The sequence below is a fragment of the Perca fluviatilis genome, chromosome 1, assembly GCF_010015445.1.
Source record: "Perca fluviatilis chromosome 1, GENO_Pfluv_1.0, whole genome shotgun sequence".
NCBI lineage: Eukaryota > Metazoa > Chordata > Actinopteri > Perciformes > Percidae > Perca > Perca fluviatilis.
In genome coordinates this window covers 2,460,719-2,483,284 of record NC_053112.1, presented here as the reverse complement: position 1 = coordinate 2,483,284, position 22,566 = coordinate 2,460,719, and the positions used below count along the sequence as shown (strand labels likewise).

Here is a 22,566-nt window from a genome sequence, read left to right as displayed (position 1 = left end):
GATGGGGAGACAGCATCCGGTCCAGCAGCTTTCCTGGGGTTCTGTCTCCTGAACAGTCTGTTGACGTCTTCCTCATTGATGGAGAGAGTCGTCACTGAGGTGGGTGGGGAGGTGGAGGGGGGGACCTTTAAGGTGGGGGAGGTGGAGGTGGCGGTGATGCACTGTAGCTATAGCGGTTGGGAGGTGTCATGGGGGATGGAATCAGGGAAGACCCTTTGTTGGGAGGTGTTGAGGGGGATGGTTACAGGACCGACCCTTTGTCCTTCAAAGCGACAGTAGAACTCATTAAGTTCGTTGGCTAGGCGTCGGTCGTTGGTGGAGTGGGAGACTTTAGGCTTGAAGCTGGTGATCTGTTTAAGCCCTCTCCAGACAGAAGCAGAGTTGTTTGCTGAGAACTGGTTTTGGAGTTTCTCAGAGTACTGTTGTTTAGCCTCTTTCACCGCCTTGCTAAACTTGTACTTTGCTACTTTAAGTCTGTTTTTGTCTCCACTCCTGAACGCCTCTGCCTTGTCCAACCTTAGCCTTCTGAGTTTGGCTGTGAACCAGGGTTTGTCATTGTTGAAACTCACCCTAGTACATGATGGAACACAGCAGTCCTCACAGAAGCTGATGTATGACGTCACAGCCTCTGTGTACTCATCCAGACTGTTGGTAGCAGTCCTGAACACATCCCAGTCAGTAGAGTCCAAGCACGTCTGGAGATCCTCCACAGCTACACTGGTCCACTTCCTTGATGTCCTCACTACAGGTTTGCAGAGCTTTAGTTTCTGCCTGTAGGAGGGGATCAGGTGGACCATGACGTGGTCAGAGAGTCCCAGTGCAGCACGGGGGACGGCGTGATAAGCATCCCTGACTGTGGTGTAACAGTGATCCAGAATGTTCTCCTCTCTGGTCGGGCATTTAATATGCTGTCTGTATTTAGGTAGTACATGAGTGAGGTTTCCTTTGTTAAAGTCACCAAGGACAATAACTATGGAGTCCGGGTTGGTGCATGCGCTGTGCGACCTGCACGTTGGCCTGCGGCGGGATGTAAACACCGACCAGAATGAATGAATGGAACTCACGGGGTGAATAAAAAGGCTTACAGTTTATGATGTAAGATTCCAGGTCAGGAGAACAATACTGCTGGATCACTGTCATGTCGTTGCACCAACTGCTATTGATGTAGAAACAGATTCCTCCACCTTTAGTTTTGCCAGAGAGGTCCGTGTCTCTGTCCGCTCTGTAGAGTTGGAAGCCTGCCAGCTGCAGCGCAGAGTCCGGTATTAATCCACAGAGCCACGTCTCCGTGAAGCACAAAACAGCAGATGAAGAAAAGTCCCTGTTTCCAACCAACAGCAGTTGTAATTCCTCCAGTTTGTTGGGCAGTGAGCGCACGTTAGAGAGAAATATTCCCGGTAACGGTGTGCGTAATCCTCGCTGGCGGAGACGCACCAGCCCGTTTCCCTCTCCTCCGGCGTTTCGCTGCGTGAGCAAAGGTGAGCGCACCTTTGACTAGAATGTCCAAAATTTTCAGTGAAGGGAGAAGAAAAGTAGGAAATAAATCCTCTGGCGTTGTTCCCCTGATGTTAAAGAGCTCTTCTCAAAGATGTTTTATCAATATTAATAAAGTTATGAATATGGTTATTAATAACTTTGTCAAATCGACAAACAATCAAAAACGGGGCACCACCCTGCAAGTCAGGGACCAATAATCAAACTGTGGAACAGTCTCATTTCTGTGGTAATCCTTTAAAAGGAAACAAAGGAAGGGGTGATTTCGAGCACGGACCTGTTCAGCCAGCAATTATTACAATAAGTACACAAATAATCACAGGAAACTGCTATTTAAGTATAATGAGATTTATTAACGTCACAATTATCAGTAGCCAATCAATAATCCTTCAATAATAAACTTATATACCTTTTACAATATCACAACCAAAACAAAGCAAAAACAAAGCAGCATGTGTCATGGACACGTCTGTGTCTGTGTGGTGCGTGTGTGTGTGTGTGTGTGTGTGTGTGTGTGTGTGTGTGTGTGTGTGTGTGTGTGTGTGTGAGAGTGAGTGAAAGTGGAGGGGTGGTGTCGAAATGTAGTTCTAACACAAAAACAACTACCAAAATGGCTACTCCTGTGAGCTGCACAAAACTATTTAGCCTCAAGAGGGCTGTATTGGTGCTGGGTGCACGAGGAGGGGTTGAAGAGGCCGAGGTTGCTAGGCAACGCGCACGCTTAGCCCGTATGCTAGGTCATGTATTAGCTCTGTACAAACGTCATGCCGACTCCACGTGGTTAAGCTAGCAGTGTTAGCTCGGGAGCTACGTGACTAGCTTGTGTTCGTGTGTGTGTGTGTGTGTGTGTGCGTGTTAGTAAAAGGAAAAAAGGGTAAAGAAAGAGACACTCTGATCTTAGTTATCGATAATGACCCCAGCCCCCCACTCAGCCACTCAGGTCTGGACCACACGTGTAGTTAGGACAGACTGAGACTTTTGTCTTGCTGAGGGAAACTTCGGTCGTTATAACCACTCCAGTGGCTAACAGCTGATTTAGAGATTATCTCGCAGACAGTAACTAAACTCCGGAAAGGAGTGATGGAGTGATTAGCAGGTAGCGATTACAGTTTTACCAAGCTACTTAACACAACATATGAACAGTATTGTGATCAATGATACATTCACAGAAACAGATTAATAATCACATATGGACCAGTACATGATTAAAATCAGATCACATTAAATGGCAAACAATGGTTACAATAACCTTCGCTCATTAATGAAACAAACCAAACACACTAGTTCTAACGTCTGCCCAGAACTGTGTAAAAGCCTTCTTACTGTATGTGTTGTTTGTAGTTAATCTCTCGCCAGAGTTTAACGATCGGTTTCGTCCAGAGCAGTGGACGACACGCGATCCAGGTCGATAAAGCAAGAAAACGGAACGTTGTCCTTTTCCTTGAATCTGGGCTGATTAAATCCGCTGCAGATGTGAGGAGATACTGGGTCAGTATCCCCTCGGATCCCTTATATATCAGAAAGATATAATGTCCCAGCTCAATCTCGACCAGCGAGGTGACGCGGGTTAAGCTAGTCCGGACCGCTGCGCCTCCTGTCAGTAAAATGAATTACCGTGAAAAGCCGGGATCTTGGGGTTAACAGGCTATTTATAGTTTGAGACCTCATGCTGTGTTTATGGTCCCGCTGAACCAATAGGAAGACTCAAAACTTTTGAAAGTGTGAAGACTACAATCTTGTAGTTCTTTGACTTCCTGCCAGCTGTGAGGCTTGTCCCTTCTGGCTGGGACTTTCGCATAGAGGTGTGAATTAACCAGGCTTTGGGTTTTACATACAGGCCAAGATTCCTTTGTCTTGGCCACATGTTCCTTTGTCTCTCCGGTCAGCTCAATCGGAGGCCTTTTTTGGTTAAATCAGGTTTAACCAGCTTCTTGGTCCCAACACATGAATCCTTGTTTGTCAGCCTTTGAGAAACATGGCAGTGAGAATGAATTCTTTCCTCTCTGTTGAGCTCAGTCTGAAGCTGTCAGGAAACAATAGTTGACACTATGATTACTAACAGAGACCCAGCTAACACGACCAACCTGTCTGATTAGGGGAAACCAGCACACCAGGGTCACATGTTAGACACCTACACAGTCTCAGTTGTCTCAAACGCCTCGTGATGAAACAGATAGGCCTCCATTGTATTCAACACAGCTGTCATACAGTGGCCATGTTGGGACTCAAACTTCAGATGACTTTCTGGAGCCTCAGAAGTGTGACACAAATACGTAGAAAACATCTGAGAGAAAAAAACTTTAAGATTATTTTTTGTCTTTTATTGGCAGGATACAGTTGAGATCAGGGACGTGTACAGACTAGCCTAGAAATCTAGATGCACCCTAGTGGCAGCCAATTTAATTTGCAGCCAGGGTGGTCTAGGCACTCTCTGTTGGCTTGCAAGCTGGAAAAACCAAACTCTGGTCAGGCCAATCACATTGTGTATAGAGTCGGTGGGCGGGCTTATGGCTGCTGCTGCTGGGAACAGCTGTCTTCTGGAAGACTTGGAGTTCAGCTTTTCTTTGAGAAAAGAACAAAGAACGGGACAGAAAACATTCTTAAAAATGGAAGAAGTGTTCAGAGTTTTCGGCAAAAGTTTAATCTATCAACAAGCTTTGCTACCTTCTTCGTTGCTCTGCCTAGTTGGAGCACTATCCTATTACGTGCAGAGGGAATTTGAAAGACAACCGTTTATCCCGCTCATCGGATTGAGCCCTGCCAATGGTGAGTTCCTGACCCAACATCTTGATGTGGGTCTGGCTTGTCATGAACTATGAACTGAACTAGTTCATTTTAAAATTTGTGAACTGAACTTTGAACTAGTTCATGTAGAAAGTGAACTTTCCCAACACTGCCTATACCTCTATACATGAAATAATAACTAATTCACAATGCTATGCGCAGCACAGATACAGTACAATATACTGTGCATCTATTATTGATTGAAACCGTTTTCTTTCTGTCTGTCTAACTTTCACATCTCAGATTATTTTCTCTCCCTTGTGGAGCGATGTGGCAGTTATCGAGGCATAGTATCGCTTTTTCTTTTAAGGCCAACCCCCTTACTCCCCCCCGATAACCCTCGCCCTCTATGCCCTCTTTAGCCGTACAGCCGTTACAGATACTGTCAGCGGGGCGGATGGTTAAGCCTATATTAAAGGAGTTATTTCAGATACTTCCCTATATTTAATACTGTAGGTATTAAAACATTATATGTTCAGATATTATAAATATTATATTATAAATTATAAACAGGTTCAAAAGGAATTAGTTCAGATACTTCCCTATAATTTAGATTATTTTTTAAAGAGACACACACACCCCCACATTCATGGGTCCTCGCTGCGGTGGAAACCCGATAACGAGACAAGAGGTTTTTGATTGACAACCTAGATGTCCCCGTATGTGAGATACACAGCACACAGAAGATCTTTACAACCAAACAATTACAATTGATTACTCACACTCGGACCGCTGTCTCTGCCTTGGTCACAGAAGCTTCCGATCAGCTGGAGGATCAAAGGTCTGCTTGTCAGATCGGTCCCCGGGGTTGCTGCAAACCACGCGGTTAAAGAGGAGTCTCCACTTCCCCTTTCGGGGTGTCCCCCGCTCACACGGGTAAAAGTGGAGGAAAAGGAGAAAAAGGAAAAAAAGTCTTCTAAAACGGCAAAAAAAGACTCACAAGGTTTTTTGGGTCACCTTGTTCAAGACGAACACAGGTGGTTTTATTTATTTTTTTAAAAGCAAAAAGTTAACAAGAAAAAACAAATAAGCAAAAAAATGAATAAATGGAAAAATTAACTAAGTTCAATCACTCAAAAATGCTCCAAGACACAGGATGTCCCTACAGCAAGGGTTTAGGTCAAGAGAGCAGAAAATCAGCCCAAGAGCCAGAGTTTTTGGCTCAGCACCCATTTTTACATGTACATTTCTTGGGGTTCAACCCCCCATCACAGCGAGGTGTGTTTTTCCACATTTGTTTCACCTTACATGGTAATACAGTCTTAAAGCAAGCATCAGGTTGGATATACGTAAAAAACATCTCCTATGACAATATTTCCTATATGCTGCATTCTACTATCAACCATACAATCTAACGGCTCAGTTCATCACTAGGTCAATGCAGTCACCCTTCTCTCCCCCATATGTGCACCCAGAGCCTAACCCCCAAGCGCATACATGCAGGGCCCCAACAGCACTTCCACTTTCTAGCTGTGCAGGTAAAAACAGACAATTACACAAAGCAATTTATGCGTCTGAAGCCTCTTGCAGACACTTCTTCTTTATGACTGCGGGGTCAAATTGGCAGCTTCACACAGTAATTCACACTAAAATGTCTCTAAGCATGTTTATATCAATATCAGTAACACAACGCTTAGCATGATTAGATTTTTAAGCAATCATATAGTTTAAAGGCACATTAACACTCACAAACCAAAATCAAAAGCAGTATTATAGTTTCACGAGCAGAAATATATTTTAGCTGTTTTTGGGTTAACTCATGTCATAAGCAGAAACATAGTCTCAACTGTTCTTGAGCTAGTACATGTCAAAAGCAGAAGTATAGTTTTGGCTGTTTTTTTGATTAATACAAATACATTTCAAAAAGCAGGAGTATGATTTTAACTGTTTTTTTGAATTTCAACTCTCCTCGTTCAACACCCTCTAGACCCAAAGGTCAGAGTGTGTTTTTAATGGTGGATGTTGTGTTATCTTGTGCTATGACTGGAGGTCTCTGACTGGTTGGGCCTCCTGTTCTAGTCTGACTCAGTCAGTCTGCTCTCCAGCTCTGTGGAGATGGTGGGGGTAAAGGTCTCCATCTAGTGGACTGATAGCACAACTACAGCTCATCTGTGGTTTCTCTAGCAGTGCTAGCATTGTGACTCTAGAAATGACGATGTTCGTCCATCTCACACTCGGCCTGTCGATCAACCTCCTTGGTCCAAACTGAAATATCTCAACAACTATTGGATGTGATGTCATAAGGACATTCATGTTCCCCACAGGATGAATCTTAATGACTTTGGTGATCCTCTGACGTTTTTGTGTCATTTGTGGTTTCGAGTGAAATGGTTGATCAACTATTGGATGACCTGCCATGTCCCCCTTTAGGATGAATTGTAATAACTTTGGAGATCCCCTCAGTTTTCTTCTCTGCTACAACATGCTAAGCTAACCCAGCAAACACTGAGAAGTTGAATGCCTGTTGTTGGACATCCAATCATGACTTCCTGTTATGGTTCAAACATAGTTAAAAAAAATCTGAATTGTTCCAAAATGGCCTTCTACCAGAAAGTTAGCTGACCTAGAATAAAGACAAAGTCTTTGTTGACAGGAAGTTGTGGTGATTAAATGTGTCTAAAACAGGACTATAAGGCAGGGTTAGTCCAGGGTGAAGTCAAAAGATAACTCTACTAATTTTAGATGATTGGTCGGGGTAACAACCAAATGACATCAAAGGACCAATGTGTATGATTTAGGGAGATGTATTGGCAGAAATGGAAGATAACATTTGTTATTATGTTTTCATTAGTATACAATTATCATAAACTAAGCCTGCATCTACACTAATACATTTTCCATTTAAGTATGGATGGGAGTGTCACGATTTAGATTTTAAATCAAAATTGATCGAAATGAGCTTTTGATTTCTAATCTATAACCTCACCACTATATGGCACTAAATCCTACACACAGAGCAACAGCAGGAGCTCTAACTCACCAGACTCTGCACATAAATCACACCAACACAGCTCCCATGTCGACCAATCAGAACTCTTGTTGCTGCTCTGAGACATTTGTGTTACAGTTTTACTACAGTTTGACAGAACTGTCTGATTTTAGCAGGAAACCACAATGACAGCAGTGGACCTTTTAAACACTTTGAAGCATTTAAGAGAAGATGAATTTAAGGAATTCAAATGGTGTCTGAAGCAGCCAAACGTCCTGGAAGGCTACCAAAGCATCAACGTATCCAAGCTGGAGAACGCAGAAAGGATGGACACAGTGGATGTGATGGTTGAAACCTATAAACTACAAGGAGCTCTGAAGGTGACCAAGAAGGTTTTAGAGAAGCTCAACAGGAATGATCTAGTGCAGAATCTGCCAGACGTCAGCTCAGGACCTGAAGGTCAGTCAATCTTTTTAATATTTATTTTCAGTCAGAAAGACAGGGAATGAAGTGTGAATGAAGTGACATACTGTATGTAATGGGTTGACTGACTGTGAGGAGTATTTGCGTGTCTTTTAATTTAATTTAATTTAATTGTAACAGTACATCCTTTTCGGGTGAGTACTGTTGCTGTTTATGACAGTAATTCGTCAATGATAATTTAAATGTTACTATGCATTTTCACACAGAGTCAGTGGATGTCAGTGATGTTGGAAAGACTTCAGAAAACAGAGGAACTCCCTCCTCTCAGAGCAAAGGTAAGTTGCTGTATTTTCTGGTAACAGTGGCGGATCTAGAAAATTGTACATGGGGGGCAAAGAGGTAGCAAGAGATCTTGGCAGGGTGGCAGGGGAATACGATACATGGGAACCCCCATATGTAAACACACTGCTATGCCCTGAAATGCTACAACTATTATTTCTAGTCCTGGTTCCATTATATTTGTAGTAACTATAATTGCCACCGTTCATCATACCAACTGCTATAATTATTTTGAATCATAATTCAATATATCTGTATATCTATATCTGTATCTGTGTCCCAACCGGCAGTGGCAGATGGCCGCCCACCAAGAGCCTGGGTCTGTCTAAGGTTTCTGCCCAAAAGGAAGTTTTTCCTCGCCACTGTTGCACCAAATGCTTGCTCATGGAGGAATTGTTGGGTCCTAGATCTACTCTATCTGTAAAGTGTCTTGAGAAGCGTGAACTCTTCTTACAAGTTGATACTATGAATAACATTTAATTTAAATGAAATTGAATTAAATGGATTGATCATATTTACTGATGCAGACAAATAGAACAGAAAATGGAACATAATGTCTTATTTTATCAATAATTATGATCAAACAAAAGGTCAAACAAATGCTTTGATAGAGAAACTGTAAAACATCATTAGATAATGTAATGTATATATGTAAATCTTTACATATCTAATATCTGAGTGATGGCTTCAACACTATCTATAACACATACAACAGAATAGAAATAGCCAAAAACTGAAAACATGTCATGTCACTGAGTGACATGACATGTTCTGCTACTGTACTGCAATTTATATGGAAGGAGCATAAACCAATCATATGGTCCAGGGGTAACTGAAGGCCTCTTCCTCCCTGTCATCTTCCTCCTCCTGATCACTGTCTGCCTCTGTCCCTCTCTCTGAATCTGCAGCCTCCTTTTCTCTTTCACTTATTTCTGCATCTCCTTCTGTGGTCTTCTCCTGCTCTGACCCGCCTGGTCTCTCCAGTTTACTGCTTTCTCCTTCTTCATTTCCCTCCTTCTTTTCCTCCTGTGCACTTCTCAGAATTTTCTTGGCTGGCAATATCCCCACTTTTAGGCTTCAGCTAATATCTCCAGCTACTCTGGCCTGCAAAAATCAAGATGTGAAGAGCTCTGGTTATCCTTGTATTACATTACACTGTAGGGCCCTGTAGCTAATAAGTAGCCTAACAAACATAAAATCAGAAAAGATTTATTACATGCACACAACAGTTATGTTTAGACTAGCCTTCTTAATCCCATTGTATTTTTTGTTTTCCCAGTTTGACAGTAAAGGATGTGTAGGAAAAAAAGCGACCGATTCTACTCTTGCTCAAAAAGCCAGAGTCTTTTAAGAACCACCGGTCACTTCTCAAAGTTTCCCCTTTACTTATTGTGTTCGTTGAAAGGCAGACCAAGAAATGAATACTCAGGATTCGTTCAGTTAAACTATAACAATCTTTAGTAAAATGATATTGCAAACAGATCTTTCATTTGCATATGGATCAGCCGCTCCTTCGAGACTTTCTCTCCCTAACCACCAACAAAGTCTTTCCGGGTCTGACACCGGACCTTTTCTTTTATTCATCTTCAGGTTCCTCCTCTCGCCATTGCGTGTGGGCCGCCAATTGGTTGGATATCCCTCAGACTTTCTGTCTCCGAGAAGATAGAGAAGTTGCGCGCTAGAGATTGTCTGTTCCTTTAAGAGATTTCATTAGGTGCATTCTGTTCCAATTGTTTATTAAACAAAACAGGAGCACTTTTGCTCCACTAAATCTGAACCCGTCTTATCTTACACATGCCAGACAGGAGGAGACAGCGAGGCCATCCCAGGCTACAGGACATTCTTATTCTAAACCCAATATATTTCTACACCCTCTTTTTCCACAGCAACACGCTGTGGAACATAATCCTAATATTGGCAAAACAAAATAATGGGATCCCTCTTTCGAGACCTACGTATGACTTACTGGCAATTTAGTAATCAATAATAAGCAATCAAAAGTTAACTGTGATAGTAGATATCATGACAGAGCGGTGTGGTGCATGGGTCTTATATGTAGATTTTAGCTCCTAATGTAAGCTGCATAATCCATTGCTCTTTCTATGACTATACCAATGGTTACAATTATTTTTGTGGAAATCCCTAAACATTGTGTATCATGCAAACTTCAAACAAACATCTTTTGTAATTATTGTAATTAATTAAAAATTGTAAAATCATACTTCAACCCTATGTCTTACTTAAGGCTATATTGACTATGGGCTGATTTTCAGCCCCGCGCAATATCTGTGAAACAAAGAAGGGAATCTCTGACAGCAGATAAGAAGATAGAAAAACAGTTGGAGATAGGAAACGGGGACTCAGGGAGAGGGGGGCACTGGGTGGTGATTGTGAGTAATTTAGACCCAGCGTGACTATACTCCTTCCTCCTCCTCGTCGGAGGAAGGAGTATAGTCACGCTGGGTCTAAATATATTTCTACAGATGTCACCTGGTTTAATTTGTGCAGCCTTATTGCCGTGATCTGTGAAAGGAAGTGGATTTTATAATACTCCTTAACTAATCACATACAAATGATCGGTCTCAGCAAACACTGTGTAGTGTGTTGTAACATAACGCCATCGAAACGGTGACCCTCTGTAAACGTTATGAATTCAAACATGCCAGTTTGTAATAGGCAGCTCAGTCGCTCCAGTCTTTGCCGGGATGCTGGGCCACCACACCACAGCAGACTCGCTGTGTGAACGCCGCTCTGCACGATTGATGCAGGGACGTAGCTAAGTATTTGAGGAGCAGGGGGCTAAGATTACATCTACAATTATTATTTATTATTAATTAACATACATTAATTGTTTGTTTCAAAGTATTAAGAAGCTTGTGGACATAGTGGCAGTTTGTTTTTACAAGCACAGTTTTTTGAACACCAAAGTGAGGGGGGCAGCTGAGGGGGGGGGGCAAGGGGGGTCAGCTGCCCCCCTTACCCCCCTGTAGAGCCGCCCCTGTCTGGTAAGTATGGAAGCCCAAAAAAACAATAAGTACAAGTAATTTAGTGACTTCATTATAACTGAGTGAAAGTAAAGATAGGAGAACTAACATATATTCCAAGCAGCATCAAATTATCTGCAGGTCAGCAAGTGTTAAATTCAGTTCCCTGTGGACTAAATCTTCTTAAAGCGCCCACATTCTGCTCATTTTCAGGTTCATAATTGTATTTTAAGGTTGTACCAGAATAGGTTAACATGGTTTAATTTTCAAAAAACACCATATTTGTGTTGTACTGCACAGCTCTCTCTCACTGCTGCAGATCCTCTTTTCACCTGGTTTCTGTTTTAGCTACAGAGTGAGACCTCTTTTCATCTTCTTCTTCTGTACTATCTTTGATTGCACTCGCACATGCTCAGTAGCTCAGATGTAGATCATGTCAGCTAGCTAGCTCCATAGAAGTAAAAGACAGGCTGTTTCTCCAACTTCAGTCAGTTAAAAGGCAGGATTAGCTGGGAGACTTCTTCTAAATGAGGGCGCACATGTAAGTAGTTCTTTTGTAGATTATGGTGAACTTGTGTGTGTTGTAGCAGTGCTTGGCTATTGAGAACAAGGTACCATGCTAGTGTTAGCATTAGCATGCTAATGCTAACGCTACGAGCTAACGGTTGCGGTTAGCCAGCTCATTTCGGATTGTGACGTCACAGTCTGAGCCGATTTTGAACAGCTCACTAGGAGACTGAAGGCAGGACACATTCAGAAACCGTATCTCACTCAAAACAGCATGGATGGATTTTTTTCAAAGTCTGTATGTGTGTGGAAGCACCAGAGACACAAAAGAACACCCCAAATACCAGAAAAAGTGTTTTTTTCATAATATTTAATGCACTTTAATACAACATTTCCATATCAGTTTGATAGAAAGAAGAGCATCTGTTTTTTTAACAATATTTAGAATTATTCCATTGGAATTTCTACATACTCTACCATAACCAACCTGATCTCACAGAATTCTATGAAATGAACACTGCCCATTAACTCAAAATCTGTGGCAATTTCACAGAATCGCAAAGAAATCCGTGATGGGCCATCAGAAGAATTCTGTGAAATGAACATAGCCCCTTAAGTTAAGGAAAAAGTTGTGGGTGGGCTTACGTTTCTATGACACACGGGACAACAATGGGACAGTTGGGTTTAGGAAAAGAAGAACGGGACGGTTGAGTTTAGGAAACGTGACATGCGGGACATGATCCCCGGTCTCCGGGGTGAGACCTATGTTGTATGACACACCCACCTCCCCAACCAACCTCCCTATTCTGATTTTCAGGCTTTCTTACAACTCGCTACCGTAGTCGCTCTTAGGGCCCTATCTTGCACTCAGCGCAATTGCCTTTGTACACCGACGCATGTATCATTCCTATTTTGCACCCGACGCACAGCGGACTTTTCCCTCCACAGACGCACGTCGGTAAATTAGGGAATGTATTTGCGCTCCTGGGGGCGGTTCAGCGAAAAGAGGAGGCGTGTTCCGGCGCAAATGTTCTCTGATGCCATTTTGCAGTTTCAGAAAACAATTCCGCCACAGACCAGGAAAAACTTGGTCTGAAGTCAGTAGCACGTTATTCAGATGCTATTTTAGGGGCGCATGCTTGGCCATAATGTAGCGTGTGCACAACGTGCATACACTTTGCTTCTCTCATCTACACGGACGTAGCATTCCCATTTTTGCAAACCATACATAATTACAAAGAAAAATATTACTGAAAATGCGCTTAAGGTGTTTGGATAGATCAGGAGGAACTTTACAGTACGGTCCTCAAAAAGTCCCAGCATTCTTTGTGGCTTGTTGTGTTTTACACAACATTTCCATGAATCATGGATGTGTGGATGACATAAATGAGGAAATATTAGAGGACTACGGTGGGATTGGACCCTCTGGCGGAATCTGGTCCGGGAGTAATGCGCGATGCGCTCCTGGTGGAGCGGGTGGACAGAGATGGAGTGGTGGGAGGAGGAAGGGGCACAACAGGTGCAGGTGGTGCGTTTGATGGCCCACGCTCCATGGCTGCAGCCAGGGCCGGACTGGGACAAAAAATTGGCCCTGGCTTTCACATTCCCTGCAGATAGTCCTCTTAAAATATGCGTGCATTCTATGATATGAGTTACCTAGTGTTCAGCGTTCATGTGATCGTTTTGGATCCTTCAAGAGGGGTCTCAAGACTTATCTGTTGATCTTACACTTAAATAATTAATTAATTTTTAGAGTTATGATGTGTATATTTATGGTATTTTTTATTATTTTTTATTATTGATATTTGATATTGTATTGCCATTATTGTTATTATTACTATTTTGCTTAATATTGGCTTAGCAACTTTAAAAACTGTTTACTGTTAATTTTAACTATTTTAAAATTCATATTTTGTTGTTTTGGACAAAAGTGTCTGCTAAATACAATAACCATAACCCTTCCCAAAAGCTACAATAAAGCTGAGAGTAGTACAGTATATGCCCTGGAAAAGAGCGCCAGTACAAGAGAAGCTAATTAAGCCATTCAAGGAACACTGATGCTTGTATCAACACTGATTTTATAGATCACACAGACTTTTCAGCTACCCAACAGCCTAACCGCTAGCATTTTCAATGTAAGCTTAAGCAGTTAGGTTACCTGACAGCCAGGGCTGGACTGGCCATCTGGCATACCACACACACACACACACACACACACACACACACACACACACACACACACACACACACACACACACACACACACACACACACACACACACACACACACACACACACACACACAGCCTCCCTCCCTTCCTGAGAGTCCCTGTTAATTTGCCTACTCCTTATCACATCGTCATCCACTCTCTCTTCCATCTTTTCCTCACTCACTCCCATGGCCCTGTCGCAAAATTACGAATCCCACTATGGCTACGCCAAGATCCGCCCTACAAAGCAGGTCAATTGGTTGGGGTTAGGCATTTCACCTCAAGTGGTTAAGGTTAGGGTTAGGGGATTGGTCAGGGGATAGGACCTGTACATGTAAGCATGGACGCCTGGCCAATAGTAGTGTGTGAATGCTATTGAAGGGCGGGTCTTGGCGTGGCCATAGTGGGAAAAAAAATATTGCTTGCGGCACAGAGTGGGGAAGGGGGTTCCTGGATTTGATTGGGTCAGGCCAGTGCCAATAAAGAAAATTAACCAATGGGCAGCTGTGAGTTCTTTATGGGCCGGCGCGGCCAAATATTTTTTTTAAAAATAAAAAAAGGCCTATTTATATCGGCAATTCGGCCCAAAAGTGGGTCGGCCCACCGGGAAAATGCCGGTATCCCAGATGGCCAGTCCAGCCCTGGCTGCAGCAATCCTCTCCAGACTTGAGGAGATGCGCCCGAGAGGCTGCAGTAACATCGCCACCCTGCCAAGACGGGCATTTATTACTTTGCCGCATCTCGGACAGCTCCCGCTGGCGTGCGCCAGGCAAATCCGCCTTCATAATAGCAATCCGCCATGGAACAAGCGCGCCTGCTCTTAAAGGGAATGTGAGATGACGCTCTGATTGGTTATTTTCACGTTACGACCAAACCACACCTAGCTACTTCAGACCAACCCATTTAAGATTTGCATCGGGCGCAAGAGTCATTTATCCCGCCGGTATAATAGCAACAGCGGCCGAGATCCGCCCACAAAGCTACTTGCGTTTTGCGTTTCATACTTGCGTTTCAGATCGTTAAAATAGGGCCCTATGTGTTACGCCATCTTCTCATTGACTTTACATTGGCATTGTTTTCCGTGGTGGCCACACAGAATTTTCACACATCTACTACTCTTCTCTACACTTAATTTGTAATTAAATAAACTACATTTCAGCATTTAAATACTTCCATATTCAAATATATTGTGCTATGCTTGTTCAACATCACTATCTAGTCCACACTTTGCACTAACTGTACACTGACTCTACTTCATTTCAGCATTTAACATTTAGATGGACTGTCTTTTCATGTATACTGTTATTCATGTTTCTACCTCACTATCCAGACAAATACTTGCACTAATTGTATATTGACTCCTTACTATTTTCAGCATTTTGACAGACTGTCTTTTCATGTGTTATTACTAATCCACATCACTAACTAGACTACATCTTGCAACAATGGTATATTGACTTCATTATAGAGCCCTGCAAGCCCGTTGGGGCCCGACAGGCTAAGCCCATCCGGGCTGGGCTCGGGCCGTTTTTTTTTTTACAGATCGGGCTCGGGTCGGACTCGGGCTTATTTTAGCTTCTCTCCTCATTGTGCCCATCTTAGTAGCGTGTGACATGTGTGTTTGCGTGTGTAGCAGAGACAGCGCGCATCAGAGAGCGTGCGTCAGAGAGAGAGAGCGCATCAAAGAGCACGCGCGTCAGAAAGAGCTTAAAAGTGATTGATGTTGGTCTAGGATTAGGCCGGGTTCCGGCTGAAAAAATTGCAGGCGTTGTCGGGCTGGGGTCGGGTAGGGCTTGAACACCACGGGCCAGGGCCGGGTTAGGGCTGGAGTTTTTGGCCCGTGCAGGGCTCTACTTCATTAGTTCCCAGCACTCAGAGACTATTTATCTACACTGCGTTATAACTGATCATTTTTTGCACTGTGTTTTGACTCTTACTACATCTCTGCATTGTTATAGACTGTCTATTTCTTGTAGATTATGTTATCACATATCCATCGACTTACTTACTCCTCACTTTGTGCCGACTTGAATTGCCTACTTAATCTGTACCTTTGTAGCCTATTGTATTTTGTTTTCTTGCATTATGTTGAATGTGAAACTGTATGTTGTCTTGTACGCTTACACTTTTCTTGGCCAGGTCGCTGTTGTAAATGAGAACCTGTTCTCAACAGCCTACCTGAAAAATGAAGTGGCTCTCAGCGTCACATACTGACACAACGTCTGGCACGTGGGACTGCTGTAATTGGTTCAAGTTGCGGGAAACTCCGGTGATTGGTCAAAATTGCAAGTTGCACGGAATTCATGGCGATTGGTTGAATTTGCGTGAATTGTTGCGATCGCGACATCACTAAATCCTGGGATTGATTTAGCCTCTCACTATCACTCCTCAAAACCCCTACCTTTGTCTTAGAGTTTTCTCATTTCAGTGTTTTGTTTGCATACTTACACGTGGTGCAAAAATGGCAGGACTCTGTAAGTGTAGATGGCGCTGCCTTACAGCAACTAATTAGGTCCTGTTTACGTGTGTGGACTCGACCAGTGTGTTTGTAAGGTTTAAAATAACAAAGTGAAAAATGTAATTAATCCTAATCCTTGGATTAATACAATATGATTTCTTCTTGTAGTGGAGGAGATCCAACAGCTCCTGAGAGAATTGAATCTGCTTGCTTTGGACCCTCTCAGGTATGAACATACAACAAGAGCTCAAACTCTGCAGGTGCCTCTAATTTCTTGTCCTTCAGCTGAAGAACTTATTTCTGTTCAGAAGAGAGAGTAGGCCTGAGTTAGGAAACACATACAGAAGTTTCCAATCGAAACATCAAAAATAATTCTCATTTTATTTCTGTTAGCTTTGTTCCAGTCTGAAATATCTCAACAACTACTAAATGTGTTGAGATAATATCTTGTTCTGACATTTATTCCCAGAGAATTCATCCATAGTGATCCTCTGAGTGTTCCTCTGGTGTCACCAGTAGGTTTATGCTTTTAGTTAATTAATTATCACGAGTATTTGTTGATTTTAACCAAAACAATTACAACTACATCCATATTGTGCTACATTCCTACTTTATTGAAGGATACCGTGAAGGAGTATGCCATTTCAGCTGTTGCCATGTAGCCTGCTTTTCTTTACCTCCACTCTCGACTTCTTCTCTACTACTTACTTATTCACAGATGATTTTGTTTGTTTGCCCCCATGATGTTTCAGAGATTACTGCAACAAACTGTGATGAACAGAAACGTTTCCGTGCATATTTCACATTGTGTCTTCCTGCTCCTCTTAGATACCAGTGACCAGTTAACTGAGATGAGTTTCTCTGTCTCTCTGACAAACTGAGGATCTCTGCATCATGTCTAACAGCAGTTAGGACTCATTTTGGATAGAAAATCATTCTGACTGTGTTTCTTCCTCCAGGGTGCAGAGGCGTGATCTGATGAAATGTAAGTGTGTTAGTTTCTTTTTTAATACACATCTGGTAGTTTTTATTCATTAGAAAATTACTGACTACATGCATCATTATTAAACTTTATATAAATGAACATCAGCACATGAGCACAGAATAAAACCTTCAGATGTGTCTGATGATAAACTGCTTCTGTGTTTTGGGTAACACTTCATAATAACTATCGCTAATAAATGATAAATTAATAGTTAAAGACTAAAGCAAGACTTTTATGGGGCAGGTGAATCTATTACTGAACTGAGTACCAGGATAGTTCATGGCAGAATAACTGGCAGTGTTGCCCTGTTATGGTATAAAAAATATGATCAGCTAGTTAATGTGGTTAGACTGGATGTTGATTGGACCATAGGAATTGAGTTTAATTGTGGTAATAGAAAATTCATTATCTTCAACATGTATACACCCTATGAATGATAGTAGCTATACTTACATCAGTGAGGCATGGCACACAACCTCGTGGCTAGATCACTGCATTTGCACGGCTAATGCACATGATTCTTTGAATTTGCCACTACTGATCATGTGCCTTTTTGTAAATCTAGGCAATATTCCTACTCTCGTGGCTGTAGATAAAATGTGTGTGGGGAAGATAGATTCGTCTAACTTGACTGAGGAGGATCTTAAAGAATACTAAATTATATTCAGTCTGACATCTTGTTGAGTAACACTGAATTACCAAAAGATTCCACTGCATGCTGTGATATTGATTGTAAGAACCCTCAACATGGTATTGAGCTGTGCTCCCTGTATGAGAATATTGTGAAGTCCCTCCTGGTTTTGAGCAGGCCCCTGTATAAGACACACATATTATACAAAGTCAAGCCAGGCTGGAATGACTATGTAGAAGAGATACATGCTGAGGCAAGTCCTGCAAAGCATTGGATGAGTCAGGCAGACACATATAATATAATAATAAGAAACATGCATATGCAAAATTTAAATATGCTCTACATTTAATACAATGAGGTCTGACACTCTTGCAAGGAAGCTGCAATACAATAGTCCTGTTAGTTTCTGGAAAGAAATCAAAAGAATGAATAACTGTAAAACATTGTTACCAACAAACATTGATGGTGTCAGCGGCTCAAAGAAAATTACTCAGTTGTGGCAGAAACATTATTCTGGGTAACATTGATAGTAATGAAGAAGGTGACTGTTTTCCCTGAAGAAATTGATGATGCAATTATGATGCTAAAAGATAATAAGGCATGTGGTATGGATAACATATCTGTGGAGCATTTAAAACTTGTGAGTAGAAGACCCCTAATTGCTATTTGTTTTACTGGGTTGTTAGTCCATTGTATTCTACCTGATTCTATTTTATCTGTCACATTAGTGCCTATCATCAAAGAAAAAGCTGGCAAAATTAACAGCTTGGATAATTACCGGCCTATAGCTCTGGCCAGTATTTTATTCAAGGTCTTGAAGAGGACTATACTGAATAGGCTGGAACAGTTTGTCCTGACCTCTGACAACCATTTTGGCTTCAAACCTAAACATAGCACGGATATGTGTATTTTTGTCTTAACCCTTGTGTGGTGTTCATATTTTTGTTACACAGCCAATGTTCCCGGGTCTGGTGGACCCACCACATTATTAGGTTTTTAAAGGGGTGATAGAATGCAAAACCGATTTTACCCTGTCATAGTTGAATAACGACAGTTTGGTGGGTAAATAGGACATACATATAAGCTCAAAATCCCATTGACACCCCTTTACTATGAAAATCTCATATTTTGAAACTACCGCTGAAAACGGGCGAATCTCAACAAAGCTAGTTGCTTACGTAAGCATCTCAAAATCCGGAACCTTTGTCACAGCCGTGGGTGTATTAAGAGAACAGTCACGCCCCAACATTTACATAGGCTACACAACTGACCTAAGATCAGGTAGTCTTCTGAATCTAGGTCACGCAAATCTCTGCTATTCCATTGCAAAATTCACTTCTGAAACTTTTTTATGCGAGAAATCAACTATGTAAAGCTCAAATATGGGCCGTTTTACAAAAATGTATGTCTAATTGCAAATTTTGTCCGACTGTGTGTCGGACTTCAGCAGCGGTGCTGCCTGTGTTGCTGCCTCGCCGCCTGGCCTGCCTTCCTTCACAGACCCCGGCCTGCTGTGAGCTCGATTGAGCTCCGTTACGGCTGGCAACCCACAGCACTCCATACCCGCGCAAAGTCACCGCTTTGTGGGCTAATGGACTACTACCAAACACAGCTGCTCTGACAAAGCTCCAGGGCCTGCAGTTCCCCTCTTCCTAACGCCAGGTGTGTGTGAGAGCGCGGTCAGCGAGCTTGTTACGCCAGCAATCTCTTACCACAGGTTCCAATTAATCTTATAATGTGTGTAATTATAATGTGTTGAGTTATTTAAACAAACGATCGGTGAAATACACTCCTGCGGCTGGATGTGATAGAGCCTGCGGCTGGATGGAGCTAGCTAGCTTCCTCTTAGAATTCCTCTGGAATTCACAAAAATTCATTAACTTGAAATCGGACACCGTTGTTAGCTTTATAAGACATTTAGTTAGATGTTGTATAACTGGCGTGACGAAATTTAAACTGTAAATATACTCGAATTAGGCCGAAAATGAAGCTAACTATCCGTGATTTGTAGTTAGCTACACAAAGCTAGGATTGAAGGGACAGTCGAAGCTAACGAAACACCTAGCTAGTCTTCACAAATATTCATTAACTTGAAATCGGACACCGTTGTTAGCTTTATACGACATTTAGTTAGATGTTGTATAACTGGCGTGACGAAATTCAAACTGTAAATATACTCAAATTAGCCCGGAAATGAAGCTAACTATCCGTGATTTGTAGCTAGCTACACACAGCTAGGATTGAAGGGACAGTTGCAGCTGACGAAACCCCTAGCTAATATTCACAAATATTCATTAACTTGAAATCGGACACCGTTGTTAGCTTTATAAGACAGTTAGTTAGATGTTGTATAAGTGGCGTGACATGTGTGTAACATGTGGTAAGAGATTGCTGGTGTAACAAGCTCGCTGACCGCGCTCTCACTCTCACACAACGGGCAATTTAGTTAGCAGGAAGAGAGGAGATGCATGCCCTGGAGCTCTGTCAGGGCTGCTAGCCGTAACGGAGCTCAATCGAGCTCACAGCAGGCCGGGGTCTGTGACGGAAGGCAGGCCGGGCAGCGAGGCAGTAACACTGCCGCTTAACTCCGACACACAGTCTTACCAAATTTTCAATTAGCCATCAATTTTCGTAAAACGGCCCATATTTGAGCTTTATATAGTTGATTTCTCACATAAAAAAGTCTCAGAAGTGAATTTGGTAAGGAAACATTGCAGTGTATGGAATATGAGATTCTGTCGCTTCTCTAATGTGTGTGTATTGGGGATTCGCTCAACCAATCGGCGCACATCTCTAATGTGTGCGTATGGCAAGTCGCTCAACCAATCAGCGCGCAGCTCATCTAAATATTCATGAGCATACCATATTTGGAAGAAAAGCTCTTGTTACAAATAGGGCCAAAACACAGGGATGCATAAGGGGCAATACAATATCAACCAGGCCATATTCAGCCCAACCAATGTTACATACCCCATTAGGAGACCATAAGGATCAGTGTGAAATACCCTATATAATCATTCTATCACCCCTTTAAATCAATACAGCCATAACAATTTATGTAAAAATACTTAATAGATGTTTACTTTAGCTCAATTACCAATGATATATACATCATTTATGGTTCATATTTGCCATTTACCCCTGAGATCACATTTATGATCATATGATCATTTTTGTTTTTTGTCACAAAATAAGGAAATTCAATTATAAAAAAGATAAAAAAAAAAAAATAGAAACAAGCTTTTTGATCATTATTGGTGCTTATTTCTTAGATTAATCAGAACAGGTGAAAGTGCTTGAAATGTAACAATTTTGTAACTTTGTGTGGGAATAGCAGGTGCAGAAAGACGACAAAGTTTCATAGCACCTACATTTAAATACACTTGGGTCCAGTAGACCCGAACACCTCATATGTAATGGTTATGTGTAGGGGGGTACCGTGTGCAGTCATTGAAAGTAAGTTATTTTTTATGTTCGTCACAGAAAATGAGCCAAGGCCAATAAGTTTGAGTTAGAATAAATAATAAATAGCATTGAAAATGGGTCCCACAGACCCGAACACCACACAAGGGTTAAAGGTCGTCCTTGTATAACAGGCATAATTCCACAATTTGTATGTGTTTTATTGATGCCTCTAAAGCCTTTTGATCGTGTAAATCATGAGAAGCTATTCTACAAATTGCACAACAGAGGGGTTTCCAAATATTTAGTGAGAATCTTGGCTTTTTGGTATGCTCATCAGTCAATGTATGTGAAATGGGGTAACTCTATGTCTGCTCCATTCAATGTAAGCAATGGAGTTAGGCAGTGAAGCATTTTATCTCCCTTTCTTTTTCATATTTATATGGATGAACTATCAACGCTGCTAAACAACAGTAGAACAGGCTGTATGGTTGGGAACACCATTATCAACCACCTGATGGCTCAGACTCTGACATTAAGTACAATTCTAAGAAGAGTAATATTGTAATTGAAGCAGGGAGGACAATAAACTGTCATTTCCTGCTTTCTCTCTGTCTGGTACTGTCCTTAAAGGCTGAGACACACCAACCAGATTGTCCAACGGCCGATTATCGGGTTGGTGTGTCTGGACCTTAAAGTGTGTGATGAGGTCAAATACTTAGGGCACTATATAACTGATGACCTGTCTGATGATAGGGACATTCACAGACAGTACTGTATGATGTATGCACAAGCTAATATGCTGAATCGCAAATTTAGTATGTGTTCATTGTCTGTGAAGACCACACTTTTTAAAGCTTTTTGCACACTAATGTGTACTGCCCACTTGTGGCGTTGCTATAAAAACAGCAGTATGCAGAAACTAAATGTGACATATAATGATGGCATGAGGCTGCTACTTAAAATGCCACAATGGAGCAGTGCCAGCCAAATGTTTGTAAGTGTTGATGTAGCCACCTGTCCTGCTGTACTCAGGAATCTCATGTACAGATGTATGTGTAGACTAACAGAGTCATTCAACAGCGTCATTGCAACACTAGTAAACCCTGCAATGAGTGCAGTTAGGTTCACTTCGAGATTGTAGAACCATTGGCGTTTTAGTCTATATGCTATTATTTGAACACTCTTTTTGTGTATTGTGGGACTCTGACTGTTGTAGACATTTCTTATTGTATGTGTTTGTCTTGTATTTGTCTTTTGCTGTTTTGTATTGTGATATGGACCATTTTTTGTGTCTTGAATAAAGAATGAAGTAAAAGTAAAGTATAAACATTGTTATTTTATTATTTATAAACCAGTTATTAATTATTAAATATAATTTCAATAACAGTATAATAACTATTAACTAAAGTTGAACTAA

At 41.7% G+C, this 22,566-nt stretch overlaps 1 protein-coding gene across 3 annotated transcripts in view; it reads left to right on the top strand.

Annotated features, from left to right (window-relative positions):
- The window catches only part of LOC120566128 (neoverrucotoxin subunit beta-like), a 29,740-nt gene that overhangs the window by 6,347 nt on the left and 827 nt on the right, over positions 1-22,566 (top strand). The window contains exons 2-5 of one of the 3 annotated variants that reach the window (XM_039812407.1): positions 7,384-7,666; positions 7,897-7,965; positions 16,297-16,354; positions 17,088-17,113. In XM_039812407.1, the coding sequence (XP_039668341.1) occupies positions 7,393-7,666; positions 7,897-7,965; positions 16,297-16,354; positions 17,088-17,113 (427 nt within the window). In that variant the 5' untranslated portion in view covers positions 7,384-7,392. Of the gene's footprint in view, positions 1-7,380; positions 7,667-7,896; positions 7,966-16,296; positions 16,355-17,087; positions 17,114-22,566 lie in introns of all 3 variants that reach the window. The other 2 variants (XM_039812400.1, XM_039812416.1) reach the window with 2 other exon arrangements.